Raw genomic sequence first — 18,875 nt, 5'->3', positions numbered from 1 at the left:
AAGATAATGAATATTTTTCTAGTATAAGAGGTCTACACTGAATAGATCAGTATGATATTGATAGATCTTATATAATAAAGAGAAAAATGTTAGAGAAGAAAAAGAAAGAGAAAGTATGAGAATCAGTGATTAAAGTGAATATTTATATGTGTATGTGGTGATGTATGCAGTGGGGCTTCAGAGTGGAAGAATTTATACGCGTTCGTAACAGCTGAGGATCAGTGATTGAGAATGGCTGAGAATCGGAGTGTACACGTTCGAGAATGGAGCGGAGAATCTGTGAAGTGTAACAGAATAGTCTATATGATTGATCGGGCGCAGCCCGCCACAAGATTAAATCTATTTTTATTACTATAATTAATTCAGAATCAATTCAGAATCAATTTAAAATCAATTTAAAATCAATTATTAAATATTTTTATCTTGATATATTTTAAAATTCTGTAAAATATCTCTTTATATTCTATATGAATTTATCTATTCATTTAATTGATTATGAATCAGCTATACATGCTTTGATTGGTTGATGAGCTGAATGAATGAGACTATGAGTGGATTGAAAGGTTGAAAGTCAATTACCAACTGATTATTACTGTATTTGTGCGAGGTCGGGGTCATGATTATGTAACAAGGTCAAGTGGCGCACTTAGCAAGGTCAAGTTTTCTGTATACACCTAGCAATGCGTGGCGATAAGCATACCCAACCCAGAAGATGACTAATACTCCGCACGTGACCGTAAGAGCCACCCGCGTTATTTTTACGTCCAATGCTGCTTTCCCGATATAAAAGTTGCCAACCTCAACCCTCGTCTTTGTCCTTCTCGGCGCTTCGATCCATGTCTGGCGGTCAATACAGCTGCCTAATATCCTCTGTGAATGCTATTTCTTGTTGCCGGCATAATATCACTCGTTTTAGACTCTTGAATAGGGCTTTGTAGCACATCATCTTGCCAGCGGATTGCATCTAAGTCAGTCGACATGTTTTGGCTGAAGATACTCCCGTCATGAACCTCTCTATTTTCACTAGTTATCGATGAGCGTCTCTCCCACAAGCTGGTTTCCCATTAAAATTCCACCCCAAACCTACTCACCATGAGCGTTAGTATCACTTTTCATATGCTTCTTTTCTCAAGACAACCGTGACTAACGTAGCTCGTTCCAGTTCCTTAACTCGGTCCTCTCGTCGATTGAGACAGGCGACATAACCCCCACCGTCACTCCTGCAGCCCGGAATCCTGTGTCACGCCCTGCATCTTCGGTTTCCAAACCCAGCTCTACTCCATCCTCGACGGCGCAAGCCAACTCGCGCACAACCTCGGGACAAAAGCGAAGAGCTGAGGATGATGTTCGGCCGGTAGGAAATCCTCATAAAGTTTCCAGGTCTTCGTCTCCCCTGAGATCAACCCCCCAAAAGTCGACTCCAGCCCCGTCCTTGGTTACTAAACCGCGCTCTGTCCAAAAACCGGCGGCCCCCAGGTTGACTACAAAGCAGCCATCCACAAGCACCCCCAAAAATGGCCCACAACCCGCCGTTTCCCCAGCCAAGCCCCCTCCTAAAGGTTCTTATGCAGAGATGATGCTTCGGGCCAAGGCCCTGCAAGAGAAAGCGCCTACGCAGCTTGGAATGATTAAACATCACTCAATAGCCAAAGAAAAGCAACTTCAGCTCAAACGAAAAGCAATGGAAGCGAAGCCAAAGGGACTTGAAGTGGAGAAAAATAAGAAGAATGGAACAGCTACACAAGCCAAGTCGCCCAGCGCTAGTGGACAGCAGGCATCCAAAACAAGCGCGGCAAGGGCTGCTTTGTTGAAAAGCCGCGGAGAATCGGAATATAAAGGAACTGCGCGCCCGCCTTCTGCCCCTCCAGTTCTGGAGTATAAAGGCACCTCAGGCCTCCCCAGCCGTCGTGCTTCTAGCCATGGTCGCGGCACGAAGAAGGGCTCTCGTGCGCCTGTACGAGATGAATACTTAGGTACGGACGAAGAAGATGAAGGCGACTTTTACGATGATTACGATGAGGCAGGCTATTATTCGGGCGAATCAACGGACATGGAAGCTGGCTTGATGGACGTTGAGGAGGAAGAGCAACGTGCCTTCAGAGCAGCCAAACTTGAAGACGAACAAGAGCGCCTGGCTGAACTGGCGGCCAAGAGAGAGAAAATGGAACGGAAGAAGAAGCTTGATGCTCTTGCCCAGAAGTCTCGGCGCTAATATAATTAATATACAGCCATCCGAAAAATCGAGAGAACTGCGTGCTCAAGCCCTCTCTTTATATGTTTTTGTATGTTTTCTAATCTTTAAGTCGTCAGGCTCAAACGGATTTCTGGATTTGGATGGATGCGAATAGTTCGCTCTATACTTGTTGGTGTCCAGACCTCGCAGTTATTGGAGGAGAGGATAATTAAATCGCCTAGGCGGGGGTCTTTAGAGTCGCTTCTGTCGTGATCACCTCGCACTTCCTTTTCTTCCCTTTTCTTCCCTCTTCTTCCCTTTTCTTCCTATTTTACTTTATATCACATTACCCCTTTTAATCGTTTTCCACTCACATTTTCTGGAGTTTTCCTCTCATCGCATCTTGTTTGGTACTGAGCCAATTTATTTTTGCATAGCGAAGCGAGTTTTAATCCTTGTCCTTCTTCATCCCATTAGCTAGTTGAATTCAATATCTACATCAGACTAGTACTCCTGAGGGATCTAGGTTATTGAAAATAGATATCTTTGGCCCTTAAAAAAGAGTAATTATTCCAAACCACCCAAAAACGATGTAACCCCGCTCCACCCATCGTTATTTAATCTTGACAATTCATCGTCCGCTACTCGTCTCAAGTTTTGCATCGCACTATTAACCGCCATCTTGTTTTGTCGGCGTCCATCAGCTGTCTTGAAGTCGGCCCCGTGGCGCATCATGTCGTCGCGAATTCTCTGAAACTCCGCGTTCAGCAAAAGCTGGAGACGTAGCGTATCGTCATATGTCTCCACAAGCCCATGGAGCAACGAGAACCAAATCCATGCAAAGTCGGGCTGAAGCTGGTCAAGCTGAGGAGTTGGAGGGCTTGCATCGCTATCTAGGGGTTGATTGATGCACCGCAGAAGCTTCGCGAGGGCCCATGTATTCCGCTTGCGGATCGGATGTAGACGATTTGGATATAAGACGGGATCGATATTGAGATAGCGGATAGCGGTGGGGATGAAGGCGAATTTGTAACAATTGGCATCCAGTAGATTTACGATAAGTTCATCGAGGAGTTGTGGGAATGGTTGACGGGTTATCGGCCAGCATTTGGTACTGCTCAGCAACGCAAATGCTGCTTCAATCCTTTGAATTGAGGCTCTCGCGCCTTCGCCTAGTTTCTTACTCCTTGCGAGAAATTCGCGTGATTCTTTCTCCGGGGAGGAACTAGACGGACCCTCCGACGTGAGAAACTGGTCCTCGCGTGCTGTAGTTCCTTCTAGACATTTGGGGCACTTGCACTCGAAGAAATACTGTAGTTGGAGTTCGCTTTGGCGTGTTTGAAAGGGCTCGGTATTATCGATATAAGATATGTATATCTGCTCGTCGGGGGCAATGTCCTGCAATGCCTTCAAATACATCACTGGTCCGTCGAATCCAATATAGGCATTTGGCTGGCAGCTATGATTGATGTATGACGCAAACGGAAGAAAGCACAATCCGATTCGGTCAAAATATTGGTTGGTAAGGGTAAAAGCATTGGTTTCCAGCTATAAAGTATTCCCTCGTCAGCCCTCCTCTACCAACTTGTATGAAAGCAGGTAAAAAGGCATAGTAACCCTACCTTTGCAAAGTAGGCGGCAAGGGTGGACAAGTCAATATCAGTGTTCGAAATTGCTTTCAATGCTTCGGCGGTAACAGTAGTCCTATAGGCCTGTTCACCACCCCTCTGCTTCATCTTGGAAAAGTGATGTCCAAGTGTACGGAACGACTCATAATGATTGTCGTACATTTCCTTCGCAGCCTTATTATCCGGCGGAGATATTATCCTAAGAACAGCCCTCACGTTCATAGGTAGAATTCTTGGTTGACAATTTTTGTATATCTTGCATTCTTTCTTGTGCGATGCCGCCCAGCTTTCGGATTGGCATCTCTAAGAAGAATGATAGGCGCAAATGGTATTAACGCTCGAACAAAACTGACAGGGACAAGAACTAGACCTTACAAGAGAAAGTGTAGATAAAAGGGTTCACCGTAACATACCCTATCACAGTACCTGACAACATTACAGCCAGTACACGCCTTCAATGTGAAGTCAGGATTCACCTCGTCGCCTATGGTTGCGAAGCAATTCGAGCACGTATCATGCAGCCGCGCAGTATCCAAGACTGTAGCGAAGTTGGCGGTAATCGCGAAGATATTATCCCTAGGCCGTATCTGGGACGTTGCAAATAGTCCTAGCCCCTTGTCAGGAGTTTGTTTAGGCGCGGCTCTTGGGTCTGTACAGACAATTCTTCTGGTGGTGCTGGCCATGTTGGCGATTTAGATGAACTGCAACGTGCTAGCTTGGTTATGCAGGTTTTCATTTCGTTCTCCCTCTCTTTCTCCCTTTTCTTCACCTAGTAGTTTCTTCCATACATCAATTAAAACGCTGGAATTATTTAGGTAGATATCTCCCTATAATTTTGGTAGCCAGATTCACTCGGTTCGTTGGTCGCTTAATCGCGTCTCGCGATGGCGGTTGGGGAGTTGGCGCTAGTGGGGGCGCTACTGAGAAGCTTATTTTAACCATGCGTATACAATAATTAAGATTGGAGCAACGAGCACGCGCTCAGGCTGTGAGATTTTATTGCGAACTACTTTGAAAGAGAAATAGGGAAATTCAAATCAAACGTACATGAAGGTGATGGTATCCGCAATCGAACTTTTGTCTATGCGAATCTCACAAACTAGTAAGACAGATATAAAAAATTTGAAAAGCAAAAAAGAATAAAAGAATAAAAGAATTTACAGGCTGATCTCAGGTTTTGTGAACAGGGTTGCTTGGTCATTGGCTGCTTAGTGCATATGGAATAGTCGGCATAGGACAGTTGGAGAAAAATTGGGGGGATAGTATAACAAAAAAAAATAAAAAGAATCGAGAAACATAGAATCAGATACTCAATGTGTATAGGCAGAATGAAAATAGAACGCGACACTCCAGCCAAAACAAGAAATCAGAGAAAGAAGAGCGAGCACTTAAAACACCTGTCAACACAGGCCTATCTATGGCATGCATGGAAAGCAAGATGGGGGGTGGAGGGAAAGGAAATATTTTAAGAGGGAGAAGACCAAAGATCAGGATAGTAGTTCTGGTTTCCGGAAATAAACGGAATTTAAGAGCACAAATTCTAAAGTATTGTGGGTTACATGAGCTTGCCACCGACGAAGTTGGACCAGCTTCGGACTTCGGATGGGATACCTTCCTTTCGTGGAAGTTTTTCACTCATACATTGCGCGAAAAGGAGGGCAGTCTATATTGTGGTGCCCGTTAGTGAAACCGTTTCATACAAAAAAGATCCCAAATGTGGGGAAGAAGCTTAAATAACGACTGTTGATTGACATACCTTTGGCTCCATGAAAAGTGGCACTCCGAAATCGACAGCATTTCGTCGCATGATATAGTCCGCATCAAGCTGAGTCTTACCACGGTTTCTAGTGATGTTGAACACGCCACGGATATCGTATTTCTCGAACACTTCTCGCAGCGCCCGCTTGTCTTCTATGGGGAACTCAATGACTTCGATTTTAACGTCGCCCTTCGTGGTAGATTCTAGGTGAGCCTTGACCCCCTGGTTGGCTGCGAACAGCTTATATCCCAGAGGGCTCAAGTAATCAACGATCTTAGGCAGTTCGGTCATATCCAAGTCACCACCCAACAGGAGGCCCTCGCCTGGTTCCGGCGTGCGGAAGTTCATTGTCGATTGTAATGAGGTCCAGTAGGCCTCGACCAAATCTTTGCCGAAACAGGCGATTTCACCTGTACTAGCCATCTCAACTCCGAGGTATGGATCAGCACCAGCTAGACGGGTCCAGCTGAACTGGGGGACTTTGGTAGCGAGATAGTCACGCTTGACAGCCATGAGGTCTGTGGGTTCGGGGACGTCTCTGCCGACAAGCGCCTTTGTTGCGACGTCGATGAAGTTGGTGCCCAGGACCTTGCTGACGAAGGGGAAAGATCGCGAAGCACGGAGGTTGCATTCAATAACCTTGAGGAGTGGCTCGCCACCCTCGGGATTCTCAGCTTTGATAATCTGCATGTTGAAGGGGCCAGAAATGCTCCAGGCCTTTGCAACTTTCTCTGCGATTTCTTTTACGCGAGCTATGATGGCTGGTTCGAGATTTGCGGGGGGGAGGACCAGAGTGGCATCGCCAGAGTGAACACCGGCAGCTTCCACGTGTTCACTTACGGCGTGGACAATAAGCTTGCCAGCAGAGGCGACTGCGTCAACGTCGATTTCTTGCGCACCTTCGATGAACTGGGTGATGACGACAGGATGGTCTGGAGAGACGGCACTGGCACTGATGAGCTTGTCTTTCAGCTCATCATGGCTGCGGATGACGCTCATAGCGGCTCCGGAGAGGACATAACTAGGACGGACGAGGACAGGGTAGCCAACGGAGTCAGCGAAGGCTTCTGCTTCAGCAACCGAGCTCAGCTCTTTCCATGCTGGCTGGTCGACGCCAATGCTGTCGAGGATCTGAGAGAACTTGTGACGATCCTCAGCCTTGTCGATGTCTTTAGGGTCAGTACCAAGGACCTTAGCTCCGCCGGTTTCCTGGAGTCGTAGAGCAATATTCTGAGGCAATTGACCGCCGACCGAAACGACGACTCCGCTAGCGTTCTCAAGTTCGTAAATGTCCATGACACGCTCGTAGCTCAGTTCTTCGAAGTACAGCTTATCGGCAGTGTCAAAATCGGTGGAGTAAGTTTCAGGGTTGAACTTGATGAGTAAAATTGTTAGCATTCCTGATAGGATTCTTCTGAACAGTCTTCTTATGCCGCAGACGAGGGGGAGCTTGGGGGAGAGGGGGGAGGGTGGACTGGCTCAAGGGTTGAGGTGCTTTTGCGCACCTCGCGGGGGATAGAAAAATAGCGGAAGGACTATTGATCTTGTACTTACATTGATCATGACCGTCTTCTTGCCCATTTTCCTCAAGGAAAGAGTCGCGTTAACTGCACACCAATCGAATTCCACGGAGCTTCCAATACGGTAAACACCACTTCCCAAGACTATGGTTCCATAGTCATCGAAAGTAACATCATGCGATGTGGCATTGTAGGTGGTGTAGAGATAGTTTGTATCAGCAGGGAACTCGGCCGCAAGGGTATCAATCTTCTTAACCCAAGGTCTGATACCGAAGCTCGTTCTCCTTGCTCGAACATCATCTTCGGTGGAACCGACACACTGAGCAATTTGCTTATCAGAGAAACCCATTTTCTTCGCCTTGAGCATCATGTCCTTCTGGATTCCAAACAGACTGCCAATTTCCTTAAGGGTGTTCTGTAGATCAACAATATTTTGGAGCTTGTACAAGAACCACTTGTCAATCTTGGTCAGTTCGTTCACTTTGTCAACGGAATAATTCTCGTGAAGCATGGCCTGTCCGACTGCAAGCCATCGGCGATCAGTAGGGCTTTTGAGGACATCATCGAGGTTTTCGAATTTGTCGCCCTGGAAGCCGACGTATTTGGGATCAACCTGGCGGATTGCCTTTTGGAAGGATTCCTCGAAAGTACGACCAATTGCCATGACTTCACCGACAGACTTCATGGAGCTACCAATGTCGCGCTTCACATGTTGGAATTTGCTCAGATCCCATCTTGGAATCTTGGTTACGATGTAGTCCAAACTAGGTTCGAAATTGGCGGTGGTAGTCTTCGTCACAGCATTGGGAAGCTCAGGTAGTGTATGGCCAAGCCCAATTTTGGCAGCTGTATAGGCAAGAGGGTATCCAGTGGCTTTAGAGGCAAGCGCTGAGGATCGGGATAGACGGGCGTTGACTTCAATGACTCTGTAGTCAAGTCCATCAGGCTGAAGGGCGTACTGGACATTGCACTCTCCAACAACTCCCAGGTGACGAACAATCTTAATGGCAGCTGTCCGGAGCATGTGGTACTCTTCATCAGAAAGCGTTTGGCTGGGCGCAACCACGATACTGTCTCCAGTATGAATTCCCAGGGGGTCGAAATTCTCCATATTACAAACCGTAATGCAATTGTTAGCCGCATCACGCACCACCTCGTACTCGACCTCCTTCCAGCCCTTGAGGGATTTTTCAACTAGAATCTGGGGTGCCAGAGTCAACGAGCGGGATGACAGGTTCTTAAGTTCCTCGGCATTATTCGCAAAACCAGACCCAAGTCCACCAAGCGCATACGCTGATCGAACGATAATGGGATAGCCGATCTTCTCAGCAGCTTCCAATGCCTCGTCAACGCTGTTGACAGCAACAGATTCCGCAATTGGGATGTTAATTTCGTTCAATGCCTTAGAGAAAAGATCACGGTCCTCGCTAACTTCCAGGGTCCGGATACTAGTTCCAAGGACTTTGACTCCATACCGATCAAAGATTCCCATGCGGTTCATCTGGACGCCCAAGTTAAGAGCCGTCTGACCTCCGAAAGTCAAAAATATTCCATCTGGACGCTCTCTTTCAATCACATGGGTAACGTATTCTGGTGTAACGGGGAGATAGTAGACCTCATCGGCGAGTTTGTGGTCCGTTTGAATGGTGGCAATGTTGGGATTAATCAGTACGGATTTTACACCGGCTTCCTTGAGGGCCTTGAGTGCTTGAGAACCTGTTCAAAGACAACAATAAAAACATAGATCGTTAGCCATCTGAGTCAATTGAAATCTCAATGTCCGTCCAAGATTTGTAAAATGCTCTCGAGGCCATGAATTTGCTGAGTGAGGGGATAGCCACCAAATCCCTCATCGGAACCGGCTAAAGGGTACAATTGCCTCGCGCACACCTTATCCATGTTGTCCATGGATCCTTCAATGGTTTTACAATGGCTATCTGCCCCATACCACACACTACATCACACCACAAAAACAACTACGTACCAGAATAATCAAATTCGCCCGCCTGTCCAATACTCAACCCACCACTCCCAATCACCAGGACTTTTTTCACATCAACCAGCTGGCCGGCACCTCGAATGGCTCCGCTAGCCATATAAGCCTTTGCGCTGGGTGCTTCCTGGCCCGTGACCGCCGCCAACTTTTCCAAAGAGCTCGAAAACGGCCGTTTGGAACCTCGCCATGGCGGCAGCTGTTGTGATTGTTGCAGCGGAGACGGCCGGGAATATAGAGACTTCTTTGAAGCAGGAAGGGTATGGGCGGTGGAAAATGCGCGGAGAGATGGCAGGTAGATTTCAGACGCAAGACATCGCTGTCGAAGCAAGGAGGAGACCATGCGCTGCCCGCATCGGGCTGGGAGAGCCATTGGGGGCGCTGCGCCTAGCGCAGGGAGAAAACGAGAGTGTGAAGGGTTTGTTGGAAGGTTTAGAAGGGTAGAGGAGGGAGCGCGGAGTCGATTGGACGTTAAGAGAGTGCTGGTGAGGAGGAATTGAGAATAGAAAGTCGGTTGTTTTCAGTTCTGAATTTTTCCCAAACTTACTTTTTTTTTTTTTTTTTTTTTCTTTCTTTTTCTTTTTGACCAGCCGGGTTTGTTCGTTTCTTTGTTGGGGGGCGGACTCTTTAGCGCGGTGAGTCATTGCTGGGGAACACCAACACCGAGGGGAGACAGAGCTTGGGGAAACATCTGGAGCTGGGCCTCGAAGTTTGAATAATAGCTATCAAATTGTTAGACGAGCATGAGCTTGCAAATTGATCGCAGTTCAATGGAAAATTTAGATTTGATCCCTGTTATATCATCTTCTAGCGCATTCCGGACATAAGATACAATATGTCGTGACTGTCTGCGCGCCCGTGGTTTCATTGAAATATATATATCTTCTACATATCATAGGCAGGTTTCAGGTCAGTCACGGAATTGGAGAATCACCTCAAATCTGGTAGATCCCTTTGCGACACAGTTTTTCATTATTCATAAATTATCATTTCTATGCCCTATCTCCTCGCCGTCGAGAAGGCATCATCCATCTCCAATAACTCCCACTCTCCCATTCAACCCCGACCATGGGCCCTTTGGTCTCTTTTCCAGCCGGCCATGTCGCCCTCCTCTACCCCTAGCATACCGGCTTTCCGAAGTCCAGATATCGCTCTCACCCTCCTTCTTGTCTTCCTTAGTAGCCGTTGCCTCTTCGTAGTCCTGGTTCATAAGTTCATATATCTCCTTCAACGTATCCTCTGCTTTTTCTGCCAATTCTGTCCCAAAATTTATCCTATCTTCGATATATCCTTTCGTAGCTCCCTGCGCTTCCCTGCCTGCAAATGACCACGCCTCCGCGCGTGTGACAATCTCGGAAACCTCATTCGGGTTTGCTTGGCTGGCCAGAGGGGGGGACCGGCGGTTTATCGCGGCAACTGCATTCTTGAATCGTGGCTGTCTCCCGAGTATGGGATATTCCGGAAGCAGATGGCTCTCCTCCTGTAGACGATCTAGCATTCGACATGTAGTCCACTTCTCTTTAGCAAGGATAGCCGATAAATAGGACTTTTGCATTGAAGGTGCTTTTTGGGCTTTTGATAATGGCAGTAAATTTTCCGATACGTATGGGAATAATAAAGTAAGGTCCGGCGTAGCTGTATTCTGTTGATTCTCCCGAGGCTGAAGTCGGCGTTGTGGTGTCTGGGGACCAGCTGGGAGAGGTTGAGACGCCGTAGATACAACTGATAGCAAAGCTTTTCGAGCATTGACGTAGGCAGTATATTGTTCCTGAATCAAGGATTTAGTCTCTTCCAAGACCCGAATATTTTCAGCGTCTGACGCGTCGATCGCGGTTTGGTCCTCAACAGGGCCTTGTTCATCGATTGAGGAAGACATAACTAGCTTCTCTTCTACCCAGCGTACCAGCTCCGCATGCGTGCGTCTCAACGCGCCTAGCTTCTTACTTGTCGGAACGGATTTCACATCTTCAGCCAGGTGTTGGCTTTTTAGCTTCTCAAGGAGCCTCTTCTCAACGTCCGCCTGACTCTTCGCACGGAGTACTGCTCTTTCCAAGTTGTTAAGAAGGGTTTCGACATCTGATCCATTACCACCTGCGCTCCCCGAGGCTGGATTAGCATGGACCATCAAGTTCTGAGCCGCCTGACGAGATGTAGCTTGCTCCTTAGCAAGCCCAAGATATCCAGCTTGCCCGGCATCCATTTTGTTCAGCTCCTCTAGGTAGTGTTGGAAAATTTGTATTTTTCCATGCTCTCTTCGGCTTCGTAGAAGTCCCAAGTACGTTTGGAATTCTGCGCCTTTCTCCTCTAGACCCTCACCGCCAGCGGATGCTGGAGAGTGTATATCTTGTTTCCGAGACGCTATTTCCTGAAGTACACTGTTATACTCTCTCTTCGCAACTAGGTTGGCCTGCAATGCCTTGAGATACTGAGCGCGGAGGCCATTGTTCAATTCTGGCGGCACGCGCTTCACATTAGTAGCATTATGCGGGGCGCAGAGGCTGATGTGAGACCCTGAAGAGTCACCCGCAAATTCGATCTGTGCTTTCAGATAAAGCGTCAAAGCTTGTCGAATCCCGAGCGCCTCCTGGCGAGTCTTCGTATATTGCAGGATTGGTTTTGCGAATTGAGGCGGTCCTGCTGTCTCCGCGTGTTGTTGAGCGCGAACCATCTCAAAAAGGAGGATAGATGCTTAAAGACGATAGTGTTTGTAAATAAAATATGTACTTTATAGGCATATTCATAAGCCTAACCACTCATTGTAAACTCCTGCATCAAAAATAATGTCTTCTACAGGAGGCAGTTAAATAGATGCAGCAGAAATTGGGAGTTGACCGTTTGTTGTGCTTTTGCCGTTTCCAGCCAATGTCAGCCGGTTTTCGCTTCGGCGTTCTTTAGCGCGCGACAATCCGCAATCAACCACCACCACCACTTCCTCTCTATTAAATATGACAACTAAGTTACATGTATATGAAAAATATATTATTATTAAAATAAAAGTGATGTAGATTTTGCATCACATAGTCAGGATGAATGAGCTTAAAACAGCAATGAAAATGAGATGCTCTAAGTGGCTACACCCCATCTTACAGACTATGATAGAGGTAGTAGGCATATTTTACTTCCAGGAGCAATGAAGCAAGGTTAGGCGGCGCGTCCTCTATTTCTCCCTTCTCTCTCCCTTAAAGCTATGTACTGTACATGTACTCCGTACCTAGGTCTGACTGGCAACGCCATTTATCTGCAACAGGTCAGCCAGTAGTGTTTAAATTTTTAAATTTAAATTTAGATACGATCTGTGCAAGGACGCTGTCGGCTAGTTTCAATATTTAAAAGAACAAATGCTTAGTGAGCAATAATCATATTACTCAGCCTTGCCTGAAATATTTGTGCGTCCATGCAGCTAAGAACGTGTTGGAATCCGTCCGTCCAGACTGTGATTTTAGCTCCCACACGAGACGAATTCGTGACTGGATTTTCGCATGAGAACAATGTCAAGACTACTTTGGCGAATGGGCAACGTCATCAAGCCCTTCCTTCTGGGGTTGCGAGTAAGGCCTGCCATACTGAACTGACTGACACAGATCGCAATCGAACACCCGCCAAATTTGAGATCCTGTCTCCTATGTATGGTGAACAACTCGCTAGAGGCATGGTGATCGACACCCAGCAACTGGCGGTGCGATAACATATAATTTTTATGTATCTGAAGGCTTGCTGCTTGTTGGTCCACGTATCATGGCTGGCAGGACTTAAAAAGTTACGGGGCGTGGGGATTCGCCATTCTCCCCTTTTTCTTCCTACGTCTCTCAGCTTCGCACTCGGGTCACAAACTAGTGACAGACAGCTCTGCTTCTGCAACGCTTAAATTGAACGACTTGGTTCCGGATACCCCAAGCACAATTGGCTTGGTTGGTTTAACCACTTATTTCACTTTTTACTACACGTTGAGGGTTTCTTTTCTTTTTCTGTTGCCGCTGATTCTTGCATGGTCTATGGCCGCACACCATTGATATGCAAGATGGAACTCCACTGGACAGACCTGCAGAAGGCAACAAGATCTGATGAAATGAATCTTTGAGCTCCCCGATGTTCAAAGACGATGGACAATTGAACGGATTTTGATCCATTTCACTCCACCGAGAGGCGTCAAGTCATTTTTAGCGCCGATGCTCCCCTCCCAGTGGCGTCGGAGCTAATGGGCCGACTACCTTTCTCCTCCCATTTTCCAGAGCCCTAACACGCATGCCTCGCTACATTCTCAGTCTCGTCATGCCCAATTCCAAGGTGGCAAAATGCCCAAGTCGAACAAGCCATTTTCTGCCTCTTGTCATCCAGATTGGTGGTTGTCCATTCCTATCACGTACTATCGCATCCGGCCACATTGCTAGCACTACTGAGCCACAGTAAGGTTGGTCAATCCGACATTACGGCCTCTAATTTTGAACATCAGTTTAATGTTGTCATTCTTCCCCGTCAGCCGCAAATCCTTGCAGGTTGCAAGGATTAGTGTCAGATCGATCAGGCCCAGGTACAAGCCCAAATATCTTTCGATCCTATCTGTTCCTGGCTGTTCATAAGTACCGAAAAGGATAACAAGATTCAGACTTGGCCTGGCCCTGTGGAGTTTGTGTACACAGGAAATACGTGAATGATTGATATTCAATTTGTTGTACGGAGTACAGATTCACCGTTGCATTCACCACAACGGTCTGTTTTGAGACACATTGTGTTCCTGATAGGGACTCTCAATGCGGAGTGTTATAGGCACCGCGACACCACGAGCGATGTGCAATTCCTTCTCCGATCGAGATAACAAAATTCTTTGATCGTACCTTCCTGCAACTTGCATCGAAGGAACAAGATCAATTCCAGCCCTGGTAAGCAAAAGCAGAAAGAGAAAGAGAAAGAAATCGCAACCTAGTTATGCAGCGCATTAACGATCGGCTTGCCCGCCATGATCTAAAGCTTTCCTCAAACGAAGCACTGCTTTCGCGCAGATACAGGCGCTCGTTAACACCTGGAATGGACACTTCAGAACTCTCGATTGTTTCATCCCAGCGATCTGCTTCAGAAGGACAATACCCGTCTCGAACCGGATCATTACAGACGACCAATATCAGATTCGCCGATTCCCTGCCTGTTGGACGCCCCGATAGGCCGCGCACACGGTTGGAGAACCCTTACGCTCCTCCTAGACCTCAACACAACCCTCATCCTCACGTCCAGTCTATGATTATCAGGAAATCAAGAAGCTTCATCCCACCATCGATTCCTACAGACTTATCTTCTAGGAGCATTACACCATCTCCGTCAGGTTCTCCGAAGCCACTACCTCCCTATCCGCAAGAGGGGACCAAAAACAGGCCAAACGAGATGAACGGCTTCAATAAACCCTCTCCCCCGGTGCGAGTTGCAAGTGATGCCAGCAGCAGTGCCAGCGCCACCAGCATCAATAGCAGTAGCAATAGCAGCACCAGCACCCAGGTTACAGAACCCACAGTCAAAAGCGAAAGCCAATGCGACACACCTACCGTAAAAATAATCACGCCGGATTCAACCCCCAAAGACGACAAAGAAGCCCCTCGGAAGCAGCCTCGGTTGAAGAAAAACCTCATTCCGCCCCTTACGAAAATACACTTCTCCTGCTACCAATCCCACCGCTATTTATCGCCATCAAATAATATCATATACCCCGTTCCATGCATGACATGTCTAAATGACGACCAGTTGATCCGCTGGCGATGTACTTTCTGCTGTCTGCGGATCTGTGGAGATTGCATGCAGACGATGCAGAAGTGCAAGAGGCGTTCGCTGAAAGAACTTATGGAACGCCTCGTGGCGGCGCTGGAGAGTGTAGAGAGTGCCTGAAGCAATTCCGCATATTCTTGTGGGTTTTCTCCCGTTTTGCTTCTTTATTTTTCTGTTGGATTCTTGTTTTAATCCCAATTTACGTATCTTCCTTCTATTTGTCTTCCCACTTATGAGGACTGATTACTACCCAATTAATTCGTTAGGGGGTGGAAAGAAAGGGAGGTAGAAAGCAATTCAGAAGCGGGGGTCAGGGCAGGGACAATTTGTTGGCTGAACCCAGGCCAAAACACAAATGATGATGGCATATGCGACAGCAACGGCCATATTTGCTGTCACTGCTCCAACCCCATTTGAATTTGCTCGGATTCTTATTATCTTTTAGGGGGGCGTTTGTTGGCGTTTTGGTGATCCGGTTGATCTTGTCAAAAGAGACGCATGGCGTGAGCATGGAACCCTGCGCACGTCCATTTGCCACTGTTCTCAAAAGTTATATAATACTACTACTGCCTTATTTCGTTTATTTTCTCTTTATTCTGGGGGATTTTCTTTTGCGCTGGTCCTTCACACTTTCGTATCCGACCCATGCCCATTACGTACCCTTGGACACTTGTTTACAAATGTACCCACTTATACCCCCTTCCATTCGTTTATACTTTTTTGCTTAGTATTAACATGCCTTTCTTGCGTTCCCGACCTTAACTACATAGGCAGTCGCCGCTCGCATATAAGTTTCCAGTCCATAGCAGCTCCGTTCTTGCAGTCTTCTCAACAAGCGTGGACTATACTGGAGTACTGAGGAGGTATGGGGTGCAATGATATAGAAATTCAATTACCCATAAGAGGGGGAACCTGTCCATCCCCTCATTTATGTCTTGTATCTTGACTGTGCATGCAACACTAAATGCATATAGTGTTCAATCTTCAGACTCTATTTGCAACAGACGTGGGACAACGACCTTTGTCTCTTGATACTCAAAACCCTAGGACAAAGCGGGGGGAAATGATAATGATCAATCATGCCATCTGGCAACGAAGCTGGGAGCGTCGGTGCGAATGGTGGTAGGTTTCTCCCTCCAAAACCTTTCTGCGTATAACATTCCAATGCAGTAGAGGGTTCCTCGGCACTAACTGATTTCAAGCGACTAGGAACAGCGCCAGTTATCTGAAGTCCATGTAATGTATGTACATGTACATGACATACATGGACAAATTCGAGATCGAGAAACACGTACATGTACACAAGGGCAACATTGAAACCTCTAGCCCCTGCCCTATTCTTCATGCGGAGAGATATCTCCGCTCTTCGCGCCCCTCCAGGGCCGTCTCCTCCTGTCCTGTCTTGGAACGAACCAGTGGGACAGTGGAAGGTCGATGGATACTGTGACCTGTTGCACCCGTCCCGTTTACAATCAGTGTGCGCAAGCACAAAGGGAGGCAGAAACAGAACCTATAGATCTTTCTCCCATATATTCCTATGCTAGTTTTGTTTCTAGATTTCGAGACTCTTCGGCCATTTCTTTCATTCGCAAGCACGTTACTTTGCGATGCTCAGCTCCTAAAGTTCTTCCAGCGCTTCCTGCCCGAGCATTCCTATCATTCCTCGCGTAATAGTATCTGCCAATCTAGGCGTTCCGTACCAGCCAATATGTTAAGCGAGGACCAATTGAGGCGAGCAACCAATCAAAGTGAGCCAAAGCTTAACGGAGTAGACAGTAAATGCTGTGGTACGATTGAATGATCGACGGGGGAAGAAATATGGCTAGACTGATCGGCGAGATTCGTTATGAGGCAGGAAATTCGCGTTGCGCGTGAAAAGAGCCATGAACGCTCTGAAGATCGATGTGTGCCAGATGAAACTAAAAGGAATCCGTGAGGGTGTGATCGTGTCATGTCTGGGCTGTATCCGAGCGGTTACTTTCACTGCAGGTTTTGCAGTCGCTTATCTAACCCCTCCATTTAATAACAAACGTTTCTTGACGGTTGTAGAACTCGAAGCTCGTGGCAAGGATGTCTCCCGTTTTGTCTTAAAAACTTTCTGGTGTCCCATTAAGTGCATAACGCTCCCAGTCTGATTATTACCTCGTATGTAACAAGTCACAGAACTGGTTCAAAAAGTCTGGTAGTTCTGCACTTCGTATAGGGGAGAGAGAATGATAGAGATCAATTGAGGATGACCGTAAAGAGCATGCGCACAATATAAGCCGTCCAAGGGCAGTGGGAAGGAAAGAGATATCAATGCGTTCTCTTCTTGGTCGCATCCCTCTTAGACGCTGCGAACATAGAACGGCAGTAGATGCGCTAGCATCTGTTGAATGCAACTTCGCGACCGAAGAAGCATGACGAAGAACGCATATAGTGGTATCATGTATCGAATACAAGATATAGCCAGGAATGTTTACTCAATCATGATCATCTTCTGTTAAACCAGGGCAGCCTTCCATTTCATCAGTCTCGTAGCGATACTTGCACCAGAAGCAGTACCGATACTTCTCGCGCAGGTACACCACCAATCTGGATAGCCGTTCCTGGGGACTTAGTGCGTTGAACTCATTCAGCTCCTCATCTTCATCCTCGTCTGATTCAACCTCAACAATTTCGCCTTCTGCTGTTCGGCCCAGGGCAAGCCTATCATCTGCATCCAAATCGGACTCGCTATATGTTGGAAGATTTTCCAGGTTTGGTATGAGCGCTGGGTTTCTAGTAGAGAGCGATTGGTAAAGTCCACGGCGAGCTTGCTGGTTACGCAAGTTCTCTTCGCGGGCGCGGACTAAGCCGCGGTAGAGTATGTTGATTTGCGACGTTGGTTTTGTTTGGCGCCTAGAACTGCTTGAAGCAGCAGATGGATGTAGTGGAGTAGAATTCAATTTGGCCTCTTTTTGCACAAACTCCTTGGGCGAATCCTCTCTTTGATCTTGCCCATCCACTTGCTTCTCCTCTTCTTGTTCAGATTCCTCAGCATCTAATCTTTCGGCGACTTTTTGCGCGGCGCTGAACATGGCCTCGGTCCTCTTTTCTTCTCGTTCACGCCTGACCCGCTCTCTAAAATCACCTTCCTCAACTTTGGCTCTTTTCGTGTCTAGTTCGGCCTGCTCCCTTATCTTTCTTTTTTTCTCACTATCCATTCCTATGCCTCCTCGGTCCTCCTTAACCACCACATTCAGCGGCTCTGTCAGCGGCCGATTCCACTCATCAATACCGGATGGGTATTCGGGGGAACGGTCCTTTCCAAGTGCAGTCCCAGGTTTAAACCCTAGTTTCGCCATCATCTGGAAACCTTTATTCGAAGGGTCAAGCGAGCTGGTAGACAGCGCGGCTTCCCTTCGAGCAGCTTCTGCTGCAGCAATCTCCGCTTTTGAAGGGACGCGAGATTTGGCTTCAGCCTGCGGATTAGGCGCGGTTACGCTGTCAGTAATTCATTCAAGACGCGTATACGGAAGCCAAGGTAGTGTTGTTCGCTATGGCCAAAAATACCGATGTAATGAGCAAGGGCGAATAACAATAAAGGGTATTTCAAAACACTGATAGGGTTTAACGAACCTCTCTCTGTTTCCGGCGCCGCATTTCACTGTATGTTTCCTTGCGCCTATGAGGTTTAGGAGGCTCAACAATGGTCATAGACATGTAGTCATCCTCCTCCACCTCATCGCCGCCATTCCTCTTGTCGTCTTGGTTCCTCTCAGAGTCTTTTTGAAAGAGGGACGACATGTTTGCTGCGCTTGCAAACCTTCTGAGAAAGTAATCTAATCAGTGATTATCATTAAAATGAGTATCCTTCAATTTCATCCCAATACGCAGCGTAGTGGACCGGGTATAATAAAGGGCTTCGTGGTCATCTCCATGTCTAGATCGATCCACGCGCCGGAAGGGAAGCTTCGAGCTCCATTTTCTTGGCGTGTTTGTCATGTGATCTCCACCGTGCCAAGCTTGGAGTTCCAAACGATTGCTCCATGTATGAATCCCTCACCATACCCATCCGCGATTAGGTATTAAC

At 47.2% G+C, this 18,875-nt stretch overlaps 7 protein-coding genes across 8 annotated transcripts; 3 read left to right on the top strand and 4 right to left on the bottom strand.

Moving 5' to 3' along the window:
• Positions 1-792: 792 nt before the first annotated feature.
• On the top strand, positions 793-2,935 carry BDBG_04432 (uncharacterized protein). The gene is made up of 2 exons (XM_002625517.2): positions 793-1,098; positions 1,163-2,935. The coding sequence occupies exons 1-2, from the start codon at positions 1,093-1,095 to the stop codon at positions 2,210-2,212; spliced, it is 1,056 nt and encodes a 351-aa protein (XP_002625563.1). The 5' UTR covers positions 793-1,092; the 3' UTR covers positions 2,213-2,935.
• BDBG_04431 (SET and MYND domain-containing protein) lies at positions 2,307-4,683 on the bottom strand. Its single transcript, XM_002625516.2, has 3 exons — positions 4,215-4,683; positions 3,796-4,104; positions 2,307-3,721 (listed from the first exon to the last, which is right to left on the bottom strand). Exons 1-3 carry the CDS (start codon positions 4,482-4,484, stop codon positions 2,741-2,743), a joined length of 1,560 nt encoding a protein of 519 aa, XP_002625562.1. The 5' UTR covers positions 4,485-4,683; the 3' UTR covers positions 2,307-2,740.
• Positions 4,684-5,356: 673 nt separating this feature from the next.
• BDBG_04430 (carbamoyl-phosphate synthase arginine-specific large chain) lies at positions 5,357-9,446 on the bottom strand (the record flags this gene model as incomplete). Its single annotated transcript, XM_002625515.1, has 4 exons — positions 5,357-5,464; positions 5,558-6,934; positions 7,115-8,796; positions 9,065-9,446. 4 exons carry the CDS (start codon positions 9,444-9,446, stop codon positions 5,357-5,359), a joined length of 3,549 nt encoding a protein of 1,182 aa, XP_002625561.1.
• A 651-nt stretch (positions 9,447-10,097) lies between these two features.
• BDBG_04429 (uncharacterized protein) lies at positions 10,098-11,741 on the bottom strand (the record flags this gene model as incomplete). The annotated part of the gene is made up of 1 exon (XM_002625514.1): positions 10,098-11,741. The coding sequence occupies one exon, from the start codon at positions 11,739-11,741 to the stop codon at positions 10,098-10,100; it is 1,644 nt and encodes a 547-aa protein (XP_002625560.1).
• A 726-nt stretch (positions 11,742-12,467) lies between these two features.
• BDBG_04428 (uncharacterized protein) lies at positions 12,468-12,758 on the top strand (the record flags this gene model as incomplete). Its single annotated transcript, XM_031721659.1, has 1 exon — positions 12,468-12,758. The coding sequence occupies one exon, from the start codon at positions 12,468-12,470 to the stop codon at positions 12,756-12,758; it is 291 nt and encodes a 96-aa protein (XP_031578312.1).
• A 441-nt stretch (positions 12,759-13,199) lies between these two features.
• On the bottom strand, positions 13,200-18,720 carry BDBG_04425. 2 transcript variants are annotated; one of them, XM_002625510.2, is made up of 2 exons: positions 18,422-18,720; positions 13,200-18,264 (listed from the first exon to the last, which is right to left on the bottom strand). In XM_002625510.2, the coding sequence occupies exons 1-2, from the start codon at positions 18,587-18,589 to the stop codon at positions 17,284-17,286; spliced, it is 1,149 nt and encodes a 382-aa protein (XP_002625556.1). In that variant the 5' UTR covers positions 18,590-18,720; the 3' UTR covers positions 13,200-17,283. The 2 variants fall into 2 exon arrangements, with proteins under 2 accessions (XP_002625556.1, XP_031578311.1); XM_031721658.1 differs by having other exon boundaries at positions 14,727-18,339; positions 18,422-18,712.
• Positions 13,997-14,941, top strand: BDBG_04427 (uncharacterized protein; the record flags this gene model as incomplete). Its single annotated transcript, XM_002625512.2, has 1 exon — positions 13,997-14,941. The coding sequence occupies one exon, from the start codon at positions 13,997-13,999 to the stop codon at positions 14,939-14,941; it is 945 nt and encodes a 314-aa protein (XP_002625558.1).
• Positions 18,721-18,875: the final 155 nt, after the last annotated feature.

This window comes from Blastomyces gilchristii (genome assembly GCF_000003855.2).
Source record: "Blastomyces gilchristii SLH14081 genomic scaffold supercont1.7, whole genome shotgun sequence".
In the NCBI taxonomy this organism is placed as follows: Eukaryota; Fungi; Ascomycota; class Eurotiomycetes; order Onygenales; family Ajellomycetaceae; genus Blastomyces; species Blastomyces gilchristii.
The sequence above is the reverse complement of the archived record's forward strand: the minus strand, read 5'-3'. Positions and strand labels throughout refer to the sequence as shown.

Bases quoted from the DNA above. Each gene is read 5' to 3' on its own strand.
- BDBG_04425 (XM_002625510.2), bottom strand. From the start codon at position 18,589: ATGTCGTCCCTCTTTCAAAAAGACTCTGAGAGGAACCAAGACGACAAG. The intron at 18,265-18,421 runs GTTCGTTAAACC...CCTAATCCGCAG, and splicing joins GGCGCCGGAAACAGAGAGAG to GCTGAAGCCAAATCTCGCGT.
- BDBG_04431 (XM_002625516.2), bottom strand. From the start codon at position 4,484: ATGGCCAGCACCACCAGAAGAATTGTCTGTACAGACCCAAGAGCCGCG. The intron at 4,105-4,214 runs GTATGTTACGGT...CATTCTTCTTAG, and splicing joins TTGTCAGGTACTGTGATAGG to AGATGCCAATCCGAAAGCTG. The intron at 3,722-3,795 runs GTAGGGTTACTA...AATACTTTATAG, and splicing joins TTGCCGCCTACTTTGCAAAG to CTGGAAACCAATGCTTTTAC.